The sequence below is a fragment of the Salvelinus namaycush genome, chromosome 31 (assembly GCF_016432855.1).
Source record: "Salvelinus namaycush isolate Seneca chromosome 31, SaNama_1.0, whole genome shotgun sequence".
Taxonomy (NCBI): domain Eukaryota; kingdom Metazoa; phylum Chordata; class Actinopteri; order Salmoniformes; family Salmonidae; genus Salvelinus; species Salvelinus namaycush.
The window spans coordinates 3,658,689-3,676,584 of record NC_052337.1 but is presented as its reverse complement, the minus strand read 5'-3'; the positions used below and the strand labels follow the sequence as shown (position 1 = coordinate 3,676,584).

The window sequence follows — 17,896 nt, the reverse complement described above, 5'->3', positions numbered from 1 at the left end:
CAATGCTTTTACTTTTTTTATATATATTTAGCACTAACTTATTTCTTGCCGTCCATTCTGAAACTACCTGTAGCTCTTTGTTAAGAGCAGTCCTTTCAGTCGCTGTAGTAGCTGACATGTATAGTGTTGAGTCATCCGCATACATAGACACACTGGCTTTACTCAAAGCATGTCATTGTCGTTAGTAAAGATTGGTCAAAGTTAGGGGCCTAAACAGCTACCCTGGGGAATTCCTGATTCTAACTGGATTATGTTGGGGAGGATTCCATTAAAGAACACCCTCTGTGTTCTGTTAGACAGGTAACTCTTTATCCACATTATAGCAGGGGGTGTAAAGCCGTAACACATATGCTTTTCCAGCAGCAGACTGTGATTGATAATGTCAAAAGCTGCACTGAAGTCAAACAAAACAGCCCCCACAATCTTTTTTATCATTAATTTCTCTCAGCCAATCATCAGTCATATGTGTAAGTGCTGTGCTTGTTGAATGTCCTTCCCTATAGGCGTGCTGAAAGTCTGTTGACAATTTGTTTACTGTAAAATAGCATTGTATCTGGTCACACAATTTTTCCCAAAAGTTTACTATGGGTTGGTAACAGGCTGATTTAACCGTTTTTACAGTAATTTTCTTAATGGGTGCAGTCTTATTAGTAACTGGAATAAGCAATTTCATAAAAGTGTCAAGTGGAGCATCTGGTTGCTCCTCAATACACACCACAGACCAACAAATATTCTTTAAATCAACAACATAGGAATCACTACAAAACTTCTTGTATGACCTCTTATACACTATTCTGCCCCACCAAGCCAAAAGGCAGTAACTGCTCATAGTGTGGAACTGAGAAAAAGGGCTTTTATTTACCTTGGTTTCACAGTAACTTTATGCAGGTACTGCTAACATGACCCCCATTTTCTCCAAAACACAATACAATAGCGGCAGGATACTTGTCCACCTGATTAAGCATGTATTTAATGTAGAAAAAATTACATTAACTCATTTTCGACCAAATGAGCAGTTACTGTTTTTTTGCTTGGTAGGGCAGTATATTAGGGCCCAGCCTTTGGAACTTTGGTTTTCCTAGATATGGTTACTATATTGTGATCACTACATCGGATGGATTTGGACGATAGAGTAGTAGTACGATACAGTCAATACGTCATCTACAATTTAGCTGCAAGCCCTCTCTGTTAAAATAGTACGATACAGTCAATACGTCATCTACAATTTAGCTGCAAGCCCTCTCTGTTAAAATAGTACGATACTGTCAATACGTCATCTACAATTTAGCAGCAAGCCCTGTCTGTTAAAATAGTACGATACAGTCAATACGTCATCTACAATTTAGCAGCAAGCCCTCTCTGTTAAAATAGTGCGATACAGTCAATACGTCATCTACAATTTAGCAGCAAGCCCTGTCTGTTAAAATAGTACGATACAGTCAATACGTCATCTACAATTTAGCAGCAAGCCCTGTCTGTTAAAATAGTACGATACAGTCAATACGTCATCTACAATTTAGCAGCAAGCCCTGTCTGTTAAAATAGTACGATACAGTCAATACGTCATCTACAATTTAGCAGCAAGCCCTGTCTGTTAAAATAGTACGATACAGTCAATACGTCATCTACAATTTAGCAGCAAGCCCTGTCTGTTAAAATAGTACGATACAGTCAATACGTCATCTACAATTTAGCAGCAAGCCCTCTCTGTTAAAATAGTACGATACAGTCAATACGTCATCTACAATTTAGCAGCAAGCCCTGTCTGTTAAAATAGTACGATACAGTCAATGCGTCATCTACAATTTAGCTGTGAGGAAACACAAGCACTTTACTTTGTATATTTAGCAACACCTTCATAACGTGAAAAATCATTTTATTTTTTAAATCATGTCCAACACTGATTTATGATCTGTATTTTTATTTTCAAGGTAACCACTACAATACAGTATTAACACGTCATGTTCACTTGACACGTTTACGTGTTATTATATCACGCGTGTGTGTATGTGAAACCTTCCGGCAATGTAATAGGCGTGTAAAAGAGATTTGAACAACTCTATAAACCCGATGTAATTCTCTCTCTGTGTCCTGTTGTTGTTGTAGCAGATGAACGTGTGGTAGTGTGCTGTAGTTCTCATTTTTATTGTGGTGTTACATCTTACTGTGTTTGCGAGTCGTCTATTTCACAAGAGACACCGCCCTTAGTTACGGACACAGTAGTAGATCTATGTATCAAGGTAGGAATAGAATTTAGCGTTTTATAGAGAGTAACATATATATATATATATGAAAGCAGAATTATTCATTATTCTCCGTGGAGAATCAGGTCAATAATGAAATCCTATTGGATATCACAGGGCCTACACCCCACTGGACAGAGAGAGAGATATGAAATCCTATTGGATATCACAGGGCCTACACCCCACTGGACAGAGAGAGAGATATGAAATCCTATTGGATATCACAGGGCCTACACCCCACTGGACAGAGAGGGAGATATGAAATCTTATTGGATATCACAGGGCCTACACCCCACTGGACAGAGAGGGAGATATGAAATCCTATTGGATATCACAGGGCCTACACCCCACTGGACAAAGAGAGAGAGATGAAATCCTATTGGATATCACAGGGCCTACACCCCACTGGACAAAGCGAGAGAGATATGCAATCCTATTTGATATCACAGGGCCTACACCCCACTGGACAGAGAGAGAGAGATATGAAATCCTATTGGATATCACAGGGCCTACACCCCACTGGACAGAGAGAGAGATATGAAATCCTATTGGATATCACAGGGCCTATACCCCATTGGACAGAGAGAGAGATATGTGAGGAGAAATACAGCATTACACACACTACACACACACACACACTACACACACACACACACGCTACACCAACACACACACACTACACCGACACACACACACACACACACTACACACACACACGTCCGGTCTGCTCATTAGTCAGGATTGGGTAGCTGCCTATGGTGGCAGATTGACACGGGCAGCATTTTCTGGGTTAAACTGACCCACTGACACACCTCCAACAACAACAACAGATACAACTTCACATAATTCTGCCCCAAAAAAACATTGACAATTTCTCTCAACCATATGGGCATGTGTTTATTTTTCATTTTTAGGTGAGCACTAATGGCGCCCTGTGGTAAGCAGTGCCCACTTTGTCAAAGGAAAAAGGGACACAAAATACGTATCCTGTCTATTCCCAGCATGCCTCTCCAGGGTGCTGTTGGAGGGACGCATCGCTGCTGCGCTCCACTAACATTCCGTCAAAATAATATCATCTGACATAAATCATGTAGCAGATACAGGATATGGTAGAAAGAGAATGTGGCCTTTTCTGTAGCCTTCAGGCTGGAGATAAAATGGATGACAATGTAATGAGACTTTTCTTTTCTTTTTTACATCATGCAGGTTTCTCCAATCAAATAGCCTAATCTGAATGGTGGCCAATCAAATATAGTCAAGCCTGCAAAAAAAAAATGTGCTGTTATGTTAACAAACAACATATCCTAAAAACAGGACAGGTCAAAGTAAAATGGACGATATGGAATGGACAACTGCTGTAAAGGTTGTTTCACCCCATTGTCATGATCAGTGGTTTTAAGTTTGTGTCCGTCAATTTTTGGCAAGCTGATCATAACAACAACAAAAAATGTTTGAGAGCCGTGCGTGCTGCGAAACACGAACCTGCTGCTTCTTGACACACCGCTCACTTAACCCGGAAAGCCAGCCGCACCAATGTGTCGGAGGAAACACCGTACAGCTGGCGACCGAAGCCAGCCTGCACTGCGCCCCACTCTCCACAAGGAGTCGCTAGACCTCCCTGCCGGCCAAACCCCTCCCTTAACCCGGACGACGCTGGGCCGTTGTGCGCTGCCTCATTGGTCTCCCGGCTGCGACACAGCCCGGGATCAAACCCGGACCTGTAGTGACACCTCTAGCATTGATCGGTACCTCAGACCGCTGCGCCACTCTGGAGGTCTTCTCAACTTTACTTCAGTGCCTGATTTCAACATCTGAAAAATACACATTTTCAACGTCTGGATAATAAGTATTTTCAACTTTCATTCAGAACCGAAAAAATGAATTAGATTTCAATGTCCTGGAAAATATGTATTTTAAACATCCGGAAAATACGTCTTTTCACCCTTCATAGGGTTCCCTAAACTTGAACCTAATTTACATCAGAAAGGAGTCCATATGCGCACGCTTGACTGGCTCTGTCTTTGAACTGACTATATTGACCAACGGATGGATGGTTCTCTAACAAAGGGAATGGCTGCTAGTCAGGTTCATGTAAATTACTCATCTCTCCCAATAATAAGTAATAAATAATCCCTTTTCCATCAGGAAAGATCTGAGCACTTTTTTTCACGGTGAAACGTATAACCCCCCCCCCCCCCCCCCCCCCATCCACAAATACCTTTTACATTTTCAACTCTGAATTTTGTCCAACAGATTATATTTTATTGTGCGTCTATGTTTGTGTGAGAGAAAGGTGATAAAGAGATAGAAATAAAGAGTACAGATATATGTTGTTTTTGTATTATTTGTGGGTTGAGTGTGTTCACTATTATATAGAAAAGCAAATAATTTTGAAAGAATAAAAAAAAGTCTGAGATTATAGTTATAAAAATGTTAGATGTCATTTATATTAAAAACCTCTATGTTTGTCATTAATGTAATAGTTAACCAGATACCGGTTGAAATATACCTGCAGACCATATAGAATGTTCTACAACAGCTGGGCTATGGTATTGATGGCTAATATCAATCAATCTTTTCAATTTACATATTGATGTGTGTGTGTGTGATTCTGAATGTTTGATGTGTGACAGGAGAGAGAAAGTGAGAATGAAAAGCTCAAAAGAAAAAAAGCATTTTTTCCCCCATATTTTTGTTGGAATTGACCTCGTTTTTGAAAATGAAAAAAAAAATGACTGAAAAAATTAAACGTATATGTGTGATGTATTTAAATCATTTTTTATTAATAAATATCCCCGTGTTTTAAGAATGTAAGAGAACAACATCAGGCATGTTGACTTATTCTACTATTATAGAGTACATCATTTACCAGTCTGTTTTCCTTGAGAGGGAATTTGTTCAACATATATAAAATAATATGATTGTTCATTAATATATTGAAGGAAAATAAAATAGTGTGGCTGTTTCATGATTAGATCAATATATTCACTAAAACATTTCACACACGCACATTTTAATAGCCAGTGAAAGCTAGAAGTGAAAAACAAATGTCTCAGAACATATTTTTAGATTTGTTTAAATTTTTTTAAATAATGTTATTTATTGAACTTCTATTATTTAAAATACGTCCTTATTGCCTGTGGGGATTACAGTAGGTGACGTTCAATGTAGAGAAAACATCTCAAATGTTCAGAATATTTTACTTTATTTGTTAAGGCGAAGATTTAACTACTAAATTATGTTGAGGCTGCAGTGTGTGTAATGTGCAGTGAGTGTAATGTGCAGTGTGTGTAATGTGCAGTGAGTGTAATGTGCAGTGTGTGTAATGTGCAGTGAGTGTAATGTGCAGTGTGTGTAATGTGCAGTGTGTGTAATGTGCAGTGAGTGTAATGTGCAGTGAGTGTAATGTGCAGTGTGTGTAATGTGCAGTGTGTGTAATGTGCAGTGAGTGTAATGTGCAGTGAGTGTAATGTGCAGTGAGTGTAATGTGCAGTGTGTGTAATGTGCAGTGTGTGTAATGTGCAGTGTGTGTAATGTGCAGTGTGTGTAATGTGCAGTGTGTGTAATGTGCAGTGTGTGTAATGTGCAGTGAGTGTAATGTGCAGTGAGTGTAATGTGCAGTGAGTGTAATGTGCAGTGAGTGTAATGTGCAGTGAGTGTAATGTGCAGTGAGTGTAATGTGCAGTGTGTGTAATGTGCAGTGTGTGTAATGTGCAGTGTGTGTAATGTGCAGTGAGTGTAATGTGCAGTGTGTGTAATGTGCAGTGAGTGTAATGTGCAGTGTGTGTAATGTGCAGTGTGTGTAATGTGCAGTGAGTGTAATGTGCAGTGTGTGTAATGTGCAGTGAGTGTAATGTGCAGTGTGTGTAATGTGCAGTGTGTGTAATGTGCAGTGTGTGTAATGTGCAGTGTGTGTAATGTGCAGTGTGTGTAATGTGCAGTGAGTGTAATGTGCAGTGTGTGTAATGTGCAGTGTGTGTAATGTGCAGTGTGTGTAATGTGCAGTGAGTGTAATGTGCAGTGAGTGTAGTGGACAAGTATGTAGACGCCATTTCAAATTAGTGGATTCTCGCTATTTCAGCCACACCCGTTGTTGACATGTGTATAAAAATCGAGCACACGGCCATGCAATCTCCATAGACAAACATTCAACGTGGCACCGTCATAGGATGCCACTTTGTGAAGTGGAAACGTCTAGAAGTAACGGCTCAGCAGAGAAGTGGTAGAACACACAAGCTCACAGAACGGGACCCGGCGAGTGCTGAAGCACGTAAAAATTGCCTGTCCTCGGTTTCAACTACCGAGTTCCAAACTGCCTCTGGAAGCAACGTCAGCACAGTAACTGTTCTTCGGGCAGCTTCATGAAATGGGTTTCCATGGCCGAGCAGCCGTACACGAGCCTAAGATCACCATGTGCAATGCCAAGCGTCGGCTGGAGTGGTGTGAAGCTCACCGCCATTGGACTCTGGAGCAGTGGAAACGCGTTCTCTGGAGTCCTGAATCACACTTCACCATCTGGCAGTCCGACGGACGAACCTGGGTTTGGCGGATGCCAGGAGAACGCTACCTGTCCCAATGCATAGTGCAAACTGTAAAGTTTGGTGGAGGAGGAATAATGGTCTGGGGCTGCATACAATGACATTCTAGACGATTCTATGTGGAAGAACTTGACTGGCCTGCACAGTGCCCTGATCACACACCTTTGGGATGAATTGGAACGCCGACTGTGAGCCAGGACTAATCACCCAACATCATTGTTCCCGACCTCACTAATGCTCTTGTGGCTGAATGGAAGCAAGTCCCCCACAGCAATGTTCCAACATCTAGTGGAAAGCCTTCCCAGAAGAGTGGAGGCTGTTATAACAGCAAAGTGGGGGAACCAACTCCATATTAATGCCCATCATTTTGAAATGAGATGTTCGACGAGTCCATACTGTTGGTCATGTAGTGTATTTCCTGAGACTTCTTATATCTCCTAAATATAGGACAGACACTTCAAAACCTTATTCCTCATGATTTGCCATTAATGAATGTGTTATTCAATGCTTTTCTATGGGCTATTGTAGTAAAAGCCAAATGCAATATTTTATCAAATTAATATATATATATATATTTTTTTTTTATATATATATACCTGCAAGGAGTCCTAAAATTCAAAATTAAACAGCTAAATGATCCCTGGTATGACGTTTTTAAAACAATTCTGTATGTTAGCTGTCGTGTGTACAACCGTGGTTCTTGTGCCGTGTTCATCACGAGGAGAAAATGTAACTGGCAGTATCCCCACTGGTCCAGTGGAAGACCATCATAAACTACAGACAGAACGGTGTCTTAGCATGCTGTTATTGCCCTGTCTCTTATGATATGCGTCTGTTGTCTATGGGTTGTTTAACCTTGTGCTGTTTGACCATGAGTCCAGGCCACAGTCGGCCTGCTGAGGGGAACACTAGTGCACTGGGCTGTGTGTTGATGGGCGGAGGGGGGGGGGGGGGGGGCAGGGATGGGTTGGGGTGTGAGGCCTTGGCTGAGGCCGGTTCAGGCCTGGAGGGGGGGACTGGGCGGATGGGGAAGGGCTGGGGACGTGTGTGATGTGAGGACGGGGGTTGGGGCCGGTGCCGTGTCTGATGTGGGGGGGGGGGGGGGGGGGGGGTGGCGAGGACACGGGGTTGGGGCCGGTGCCGTGTCTGATGTGGGGGGGGACGAGGACATGGGGTTGGGGCCGGTGCTGGAGGCCCTTTAGCTGCATGGCTAAAGAACAGTGCAGCGTAGCCTTCACAATAAGCCCAGCCTTTGAAGTGGTTCACCCCTCTGCTCCCCTTCCTCCCACTGCCCCTAACCCCCTCCTAATGCATATTCACTCGGTCCACCGCTCAGATGATTTGTTAACAAGGGGGCCACTCGCTCTCCATTTCAGACAGATGCCACAACTATTCCCAATTTCCGAGGCTAGCTAGTGGCAGGGGCCCGTGTGGCAGGCAGCGGCCTTTGCGTGCTACGCTGCCTGACTGACGGACGCTGAGCCACCCTGAGAAGGGCCTAATTACGGTGCATTGTGAGAGTCCATTATGCTAGTGCAGTGTGAGTGATCCCATTGACCTTGGCCTGACATTATAAGCTGTGGCTAATCTGTTTACTATGTACTTCTAACGCCTCCTTTTTTCCCCTCCCTCTCTCTCTCTCTCTCTCTCTCTCTCTCTCTCTCTCTCTCTCTCTCTCTCTCTCTCTCTCTCTCTCTCTCTCTCTCTCTCTCTCTCTCTCTCTCTCTCTCTCTCTACCTCTCTCTACCTCTCTCTACCTCTCTCTACCTCTCTCTCTCTCTCTCTACCTCCCTCTCTCTCTCTCCCCCTCTCTCTCTCTCTCTCTCTCTCTCTCTACCTCCCTCTCTCTACCTCCCTCTCTCTCTACCTCCCTCTCTCTCTACCTCCCTCTCTCTCTCCCCCCCCCTCTCTCTCTCTCTCTCTCTCTCTCTCTCTACCTCCCTCTCTCTCTCTCTCTCTCTCTCTCTCTCTCTCTCTCTCTCTCTCTCTCTCTCTCTTTCTCTCTCTCTCTACCTCACTCTTTCTCTCCCGCTCTACATCCCTCTCTCTCTACCTCCCTTTCTCTCTACCTCACTCTTTCTCTCTACCTCCCTCTTTCTCTCCCTTCGTCCCTCCCTCTTTCTCTCCCTCTCTCTCTCTCCCTCCCTCCGGCTCTCTCTCTCACTCTCTCTCTCTCTCTCTCTACCTCCCTCTCTCTCTCTCTCTCTCTCTACCTCCCTCCCTCTTTCTACCTCACTCTTTCTCTCCCTCTCTCCCTCCCTCTTTCTCTCCCTCTCTCCCTCCCTCCGGCTCCCTCTCTCACTCTCTCTCTCTCTCTCTCTACCTCCCTCTCTCTCTCTACCTCCCTCCCTCCCTCTTTCTTTCCCTTCCTCCCTCCCTCTTTCTATCCCTCTCTGGCTCCCTCTCTCCCTCCCTCTGGCTCCCTCGCTCCCTCTCCGGCTCTCACCCTCTGGCTCTCTCTCTCTCTCCCCCTCCGGCTTTTGCCCTCCCTCTCCCCCTCGGCTCTCTTTCCCTTACTCTCTTACCCTCCCTCTCTCTCTGTCCCTCCCCCTCCCTCTCTCTCTCACCCTCCGGCTGCCTGGTTAGCATCACAATGGGCCTGCCCCTTAACCCAGCAGCCGACTCGGCCCGCTCAGCACGCCACGCTCTGTCTCTCATCGCCACCGCCAGACCTCCGGCCTTCATCACAACCATCGCCAGAGAGGTGAGACCTCCTGTTTTTCATGTCTCCATGTCGTCTCCCCTGTAGCTCTGTTACTCTGTACATGACCTTTCTGCTTTCACACGCCACCCTGCCCTTCCTTTCGGCCTTCTCCTTCCTTTCCTCCCTCCCCCCTTCACCCCCTTACCCTTCCCCCTAACCCCTCACCCTTACCCTACTACCCTACCCCTAACCTCTTCCCCCTACCCCTAACCTCTTCCCCCTAACCCCTACCCCTAAGGGTTAGGGGGAAAAGGTTAGGGGTTAGGGGGAAAGAGGTTAGGGGTAGGGGGAAGAGGCTAACCTCTCCCCCTACCCCTAACCTCTTCCCCCCTAACCTCTTCCCCCTACCCCTAACCTCTTCCCCCCTAACCTCTTCCCCCCTAACCTCTTCCCCCCTAACCTCTTCCCCCTAACCTCTTTCCTTACCCCTAACCTCTTCCCCCCTAACCTCTTCCCCCCTAACCTCTTCCCCCTAACCCCTAACCTCTTCCCCCCTAACCTCTTCCCCCCTAACCTCTTCCCCCTAACCTCTTTCCTTACCCCTAACCTTTTCCCCCTAACCCCTACCCTCCTTAACTCAGTGTTGTGTATCCTGTATGTTAGGTACACAGACACACAGCCATGCAGGCTAACTCTCAGTCGCAGCAGAATGTCCACACCACCTCTCTGGGCCGGGCTAAGACAGAGATCATCAGGGTTATAGATATCCTCATTGAGAAGATGCCGACTGACGTCGTGGACCTGCTGGTCGAGGTACGACATGCAGTCCAAGACCTGGGCTCTCCATGTTACAATACAACAAACACGCTTTAACTTTATTTTACCTTACATCCTGAAATCTAGCTAATTAGTTTAGAATTAATGGCAGCACCTTGAGAAAAATGTTTTATTTTTAGTAGCTCTATTTTGAGGTGATTGGATGAGGTATGGACACGTGGTTATTTCTGGGTATTTCTCTCTCCTTCCTTCCTCTAGGTGATGGACATCATCATGTACTGCATCGAAGGCTCTCTGGTGAAGAAGAAAGGGCTGAATGAGTGTTTCCCTGCTATCTGCAAGTGAGTAATCATGTCCTCGTTCCCGGTCCTCGTTCCCGGTCCTCGTTCCCGGTCCTCGTTCCCGGTCCTCGTTCCCTGTCCTCGTTCCCTGTCCTCGTTCCCCTGTCCTCGTTCCCCTGTCCTCGTTCCCGGTCCTCGTTCCCGGTCCTCGTTCCCGGTCCTCGTTCCCGGTTCCCGGTCCTCGTTCCCGGTCCTCGTTCCCGGTCCTCGTTCCCCTGTCCTCGTTCCCCTGTCCTCGTTCCCCTGTCCTCGTTCCCTGTCCTCGTTCCCGGTCCTCGTTCCCGGTCCTCGTTCCCGGTCCTCGTTCCCCTGTCCTCGTTCCCGGTCCTCGTTCCCTGTCCTCGTTCCCGGTCCTCGTTCCCGGTCCTCGTTCCCGGTCCTCGTTCCCGGTCCTCGTTCCCGGTCCTCGTTCCCGGTCCTCGTTCCCGGTCCTCGTTCCCGGTCCTCGTTCCCGGTCCTCGTTCCCTGTCCTCGTTCCCTGTCCTCGTTCCCTGTCCTCGTTCCCTGTCCTCGTTCCCCTGTCCTCGTTCCCCTGTCCTCGTTCCCTGTCCTCGTTCCCCTGTCCTCGTTCCCCTGTCCTCGTTCCCTGTCCTCGTTCCCTGTCCTCGTTCCCTGTCCTCGTTCCCTGTCCTCGTTCCCTGTCCTCGTTCCCTGTCCTCGTTCTCTGTCCTCGTTCTCTGTCCTCGTTCCCTGTCCTCGTTCCCTGTCCTCGTTCCCTGTCCTCGTTCCCCTGTCCTCGTTCCCCTGTCCTCGTTCCCAGTCCTCGTTCCATGTCCTCGTTTTCTGTCCTCGTTCCCGGTCCTCGTTCCCTGTCCTCGTTCCCCTGTCCTTGTTCCATGTCCTCGTTTTCTGTCCTCGTTCCCTGTCCTCTGCTGCGTACTGTCACAGACATATCATTGATGCTTAATCCTAGGTGATGCAATGCATTGTACAACATGAAGTACCTTCTGTAAGGTACTTCGCGGGCAGGTAGCCTAGTGGTTAGAGCATTGGCCCGGTAACCGAAAGGTTGCTAGATCGAATCCCTGAGCTGACAAGGTACAAATCTGTCGTTCTGCCCCTGAACAAGGAAGTTAACCCACTGTTCCTAGGCCGTCATTGTAAATAAGAATTTGTTCTTAATTGACTTGCCTAGTTAAATAAAGGTTAAATAAAAAACTAATAAACATCACAGGTGTGTCTTCTGGAGTACATTGCTGCTGTAATAGAGAGACTAGTTTTTCCTTTTTAATTCTGATATTTCTAATAGTAGGAAAATGCCAAACTGAAATGGTCCTTCATTTGTCAGCTAAATATAAACCTTCATGGAGAAATGGCAAATGCTCCATGGCAGAAGGCAGCCATGGCAGAAAGGCAGCCATGGCAGAAAGGCAGCCATGGCAGAAAGGCAGCCATGGCAGAAAGGCAGCCATGGCAGAAAGGCAGCCATGGCAGAAAGGCAGCCATGGCAGAAAGGCAGCCATGACTAAATCACAGCTTTCAACCGCCATTTTACATCCTCTCCTCCAAGCGGCCATTTTGAGTTTAGTAACAGAACAGTGAATGGTTAGTGGCGTTAGTGATGGTCTCGCTCTAACCTCTGTAACGATGTACTGTTAGTGTGATACCAACAAGAGAGTCGTTGCCCCCTCATTTACTTTTAATGTTGATTAGGGGGAAAGGGTTCGATCCCTTGCGGGTTTGTAGGGGTCAAGGGTCGACCCACAGGTGACGGTGGCCGATGCCGTGTGATGAATGAGCCCTGACCTCTGTGTGTTCTGTGTTTCGATTCTGTTCAGGTTCTACATGGTGGGATACTGCGACCGGAGTCACCGTATTGCCGTGGGGGCCCGCCAGGGTTCAGTAGCCCTTTACGATGTCCGCACGGGCAAGTGCCAGGTACACACACACACACACACACACACACACACACACACACACACACACACACACACCACTACCCTGTGCCTGGGCACCGAGGGGCGGGGGGTGAATCAATGTAAGATAAGAGGGTGATGACTACACTATAGCAGACCAGCAGAGTGTTCCTGGAGAGGCCTGATTACCTAGCAGACCAGCAGAGTGTTCCTGGAGAGGCCTGATTACCTAGCAGACCAGCAGAGTGTTCCTGGAGAGGCCTGATTACCTAGCAGACCAGCAGAGTGTTCCTGGAGAGGCCTGATTACCTAGCAGACCAACAGAGAGATTCTGTGTTCCTGGAGAGGCCTGATTACCTAGCAGACCAACAGAGAGATTCTGTGTTCCTGGAGAGGCCTGATTACCTAGCAGACCAACAGAGAGATTCTGTGTTCCTGGAGAGGCCTGATTACCTAGCAGACCAACAGAGAGGCCTTGTTCCTGGAGAGGCCTGATTATTTCACAACAATACACACAAATCTAAAGTAAAGGATTGGAATTAAGAAATATATAAATATTTGGACGAGCAATGTCGGAGCGGCATTGACTAGAATACAGTAGAATAGAATACAGTAAATGCATATGAGATGAGTAAAGCTAAATATGTGAACATTATTGAAGTGACTTGTGTCAAGTCTATGTATATAGGGCAGCAGCCTCTAAGGAGCTAGTGATGGCTGTTTAACAGTCTGATGGCCTTGAGATAGAAGCTGTTTTTCAATCTCTCTGTCCCAGCTTTGATGCACCTGTACTGACCTCGCCTTCTGGATGGAAGCGGGGTGAACAGGCAGTGATGCACCTGTACTGACCTCGCCTTCTGGATGATAGCGGGGTGAACAGGAAGTGGCTCGGGTGGTTGTTGTCCTTGATGATCTTTTTGGCCTTCCTGTGATATCGGGTGCTGTAGGTGTCCTGGAGGGCAGGTAGTTGGCCCCCGGTGATGCGTTGGGAAGACCGCACCACCCTCTGGAGAACCCTGCAGTTTCGGGCGGTGTAGTTGCTGGACAAGGCGGTGATACAGCCCGACAGGATGTTCTCAAATGTGCATCTGTAAAAAGTTTGTGAGGGTTTCAGGTGCCAAGCCAAATTTCTTCAGCCTCCTGAGGTTGAAGGAGGCGCTGTTGCGTCCTCTTCACCACACTGTTTGTGTGGGTGGACCATTTCAGTTTGTCAGTGATGTGTACGCCGAGGAACTTGAAGCTTTCCACCTTTTCCACTGCGTGGAAAACCCCTTGTGAGGGTTAACACGCTTAAATGTCTTACGTCGGTCACGGAGAACGAGAGCTCACAGTCCTTGGTAGCGGGCAGCGTCGGTGGATTCGGAAAGTCTTCAGACCCCTTGACTTTTTTCACATTACGTTACAGCCTAATTCTAAAATGGATCAAATCATTTTTTTGCCGTCATCAATCTACACACAATACCCCATAATGACATCACAATACCCCATAATGACATCACAATACCCCATAATGACATCACAATACCCCATAATGACAAAGCAAAACAGGTTTTTAGACATTTTTGCAAATGTAAAAAGAAAAAGAAGGAAATATCACATTTACATATGTATTCAGACCTTTTACTCAGTACTTTGTTGAAGCACCTTTGGCAGAGATTACAACCTCGATTCTTCTTGGGTTTGACGCTACAAGCTTGGCATACCTGTATTTGGGGAGTTTCTTCCATTCTTCTCTGCAGATCCTCAAGCTCTGTCATGGTTGGATGGGTTCATCAGACCAGAACATTTTGTTTTTCAGGGTCCTTTATGTGCCTTTTGGCAAACTCCAAGCAGGCTGTCAATTGCCTTTTACTAAGGAGTGGCTTCCGTCTGGCCAGTCTACCATAAAGGCCTGATTGGTGGAGTGCTGTAGAGATGGTTATCCATCTCCACAGAGGAACTCTGGAGCTCTGTCAGAGTGACTATCGGGTTCTTGGTCACCTCCCTGACCAAGGCCCTTTTCCCCCGATTGTTCAGTTTGGCCGGGCGGCCAGTTCTAGGAAGAGTCTTGGTGGTTCCAAACATCTTCCATTGAAGACTGATGGAGGCCACTGTGTTCTTGGGGACCTTCAATACTGCAGACCTTTTTTGGTACCCTTCCCCAGATTGAGTCCTTTCACCTCGTGGCTTGGTTTTTGCTCTGACCTGCACTGTCAACTGTGGGACCTTATATAGACAGATGTGTGCCTTTCCAAATCATGTCCAATCAATTGAATTGACCACAGGTGGACTCCAGTCAAGTTGTAGAAACATCTCAAGGATGATCAATGGAAACAGGATGCACCTGAGCTCCATTTGGAGTCTCATAGCAAACAGTCTGAATACTTATGTAAATAAGGTATTTCCGTTTTTAATAAATATGCAAACATTTCTAAAAGCCTGTTTTTGCTTTGTCATTATGGGCTATTGTGTGTAGATTGATAAAGACATTTCAAATGACATATTATGTGCAAATAGTTAAAGTACAAAGGGGAAAATAAATAAACATAAATATGGGTTGTATTTACAGTGGTGTTTGTTCTTCACTGGTTGCCCTTTTCTTGTGGCAACAGGTCACAAATCTTGCTGCTGTGATGGCACACTGTGGTATTTCACCCAGTAGATATGGGAGTTTATCAAAATCGGGTTTGTTTTCTAATTCTTTGTGTATCTGTGTAATCTGAGGGGAATATGTGTCTCTAATATGGTCATACATTTAGCAGGAGGTTAGGAAGTGCAGCTCAGTTTCCACCTCATTTTGTGGGCAGTGTGCACATAGCCTGTCTTCTCTTGAGAGCCAGGTCTGCCTACGGTGGCCTCTCTCAATAGCAAGGCTATGCTCACTGAGTCTGTACATAGTCAAAGCTTTCCTTAAGTTTGGGTCAGTCACAGTGGTCAGGTATTCTGCCACTGTGTGCTCTCTGTTTAGGGACAAATAGCATTCTAGTTTGCTCTGTTTTTTGTTAATTCTTTCCAATGTGTCAAGTAATTATCTTTTTGTTTTCTCATGATTTGGTTGGGTCTAATTGTGTTGCTGTCCTGTGGCTCTGTGGGGTGTGTTTGTGAACAGAGCCCCAGGACCAGCTTTCTTAGGGGACTCTTCTCCAGGTTCATCTCTCTGTAGGTGATAGCTTTGTTATGGAAGGTTTGGGAATCACTTCCTTTTAGTGGATTTTGATCATTAGCGGGTATGGGCCTAATTCTCTCGCTCTCTCTCAATTCAATTGAAAGGCTTTATTGGCTTGTGATTTTGCTGTGATCTGATAGGGGGCTGACTGTGAATGCTCTGTCTCTGTCGCTCTCTCTATGTCGCTTTCACTCCTCTCTCTCTCTCTCTCTCTCTCTCTCTCTCTCTCTCTCTCTCTGGCTCTCTCTCTCTGGCTCTGGCTCTCTGGCTCTGGCTCTCTCTCTCTCTCTCTGGCTCTCTCTCTCTCTGGCTCTCTCTCTCTCCCTCCTCACCCCAGAAACATGAGCTTTCATCTCTGGAGACTAGTGATCCTCCAGCTCCCACTGAGCCTCCACAGACAGTGATATGCTTCCCAAATGGCACCCTATTCCCTATATAGTGCACTTTGTTTTGACCAGATTCCTATGGCCCCTGGTGAAAAGTAGCTTACTACGTAGGGAGTAGGGTGCCATTTGGAAAGTATCCAGTCTGAAGTGTCTCTGTAGTAATCACCCTCACAGTGGGGATATACAGGACTCTGCTAGGGTTTTAGTGAAAAATACACACACACACTTACATTCTGTAAGTATACACTCATACACACACACACACACATCAGATCCTTCCTTTAAACGAGTGGAGACCAGAGGTGTCGCCCTTAAGTCCAGGCTTAGGGTTTATTTACAGGTATTACACAGAAGGTTACACACACACACACACACACACACACACACACACACACACACACACACACACACACACACACACACACACACACAGACACACAACATATTTATAGTTCATCTCCTCTCTGGCCTCTAGTGCCCTTGGTCTTGCCCGACATCATAAAGCATCTTACCCAGCTGTCTTTCTGTTTTCTTTAACTCTCCTCTCCCAAATCTTCCCAGTGTGTTCCTCTGCTGTCCTCTACCTCCTCGGGGTGGTTCAGAGCAGAGAGAATAGGATGTTAACATCACATGGGTTCTATCTACAGTACATGAGACGTTTCAGTAGGAAACTGCAGGAAAATAGTTTTTTTTTTTTTTGTCTGTTTTTGTTGTTGGTGTTAACGTCACAAATGTTTTTTCGACCTCTAAAGTCCGTTTAGCGTGATGTTTTCTAATGTCACAGCCTTGCATTCATACTGCAGATTAATAGGAGATTGATTTAACACCTTTAAAAAGGACAGTGTGGCGTGAGTTGGTGGCAGACAGACACAGGTACACGGTAGGTTTATGGCAGAAGGAGTGACCAATTGTCAATCTCACATTGAAACACTTTAATTATTATATCTTCAAAAAATACATTTAGGAAATAGTTTGTATGTTTTTAATGATTTATCAATAGATTGATATTTGATTTGTTTAATTTAATAAGAGCGACACGTAGGCAACAACACGGTGTCTGTTATCTGGCTGATATTTAACCACTGTGATGGCAGAGAGGGTCTGTTGTAATTGGTATGTTATTGATCTACTGAGCAACACAAACCGCTTGAGTCCAAAAGCCCGAGGAAGCTATTTCTTTTTAATACAATGGTGCCCCATGCTCACCGTCCATCAAGTAGCTATTTGTGTGTGTGTGTGTGTGTGTGTGTGTGTGTGTGTGTGTGTGTGTGTGTGTGTGTGTGTGTGTGTGTGTGTGTGTGTGTGTGTGTGTGTGTGTGTGTGTGTGTGTGTAGAGGAGAGAGCCTGAGAGATTTGTTATGGGGCACTCTTTCCACTCCTCTGATCCTGTGTCGTCACTGTCAGCGTGACTTCTCCCTCTGATCCTGTGTCGTCACTGTCAGCGTGACTTCTCCCTCTGATCCTGTGTCGTCACTGTCAGCGTGACTTCTACCTCTGATCCTGTGTCGTCACTGTCAGCGTGACTTCTACTTCTGATCCTGTGTCGTCACTGTCAGCGTGACTTCTCCCTCTGATCCTGTGTCGTCACTGTCAGCGTGACTTCTACCTCTGATCCTGTGTCGTCACTGTCAGCGTGACTTCTCCCTCTGATCCTGTGTCGTCACTGTCAGCGCGACTTCTCCCTCTGATCCTGTGTCGTCACTGTCAGCGCGACTTCTCCCTCTGATCCTGTGTCGTCACTGTCAGCGTGACTTCTACCTCTGATCCTGTGTCGTCACTGTCAGCGTGACTTCTACCTCTGATCCTGTGTCGTCACTGTCAGCGTGACTTCTACTTCTGATCCTGTGTCGTCACTGTCAGCGTGACTTCTACCTCTGATCCTGTGTCGTCACTGTCAGCGTGACTTCTCCCTCTGATCCTGTGTCGTCACTGTCAGCGTGACTTCTACCTCTGATCCTGTGTCGTC

At 46.2% G+C, this 17,896-nt stretch overlaps 1 protein-coding gene across 2 annotated transcripts in view; it reads left to right on the top strand.

Annotated features, from left to right (window-relative positions):
• LOC120026426 (WD repeat-containing protein 7) overlaps positions 1-17,896 on the top strand; it is a 56,179-nt gene that overhangs the window by 16,920 nt on the left and 21,363 nt on the right. For both annotated transcript variants that reach the window (XR_005473088.1, XM_038971283.1), the window contains exons 2-5: positions 9,368-9,485; positions 10,089-10,238; positions 10,461-10,543; positions 12,322-12,421. Coding sequence is in view for 1 of the 2 variants with exons in the window: in XM_038971283.1 (XP_038827211.1) it covers positions 9,368-9,485; positions 10,089-10,238; positions 10,461-10,543; positions 12,322-12,421 (451 nt within the window). In the remaining variant the exon portion in view is untranslated. The remainder of the gene's footprint in view (positions 1-9,367; positions 9,486-10,088; positions 10,239-10,460; positions 10,544-12,321; positions 12,422-17,896) is intronic.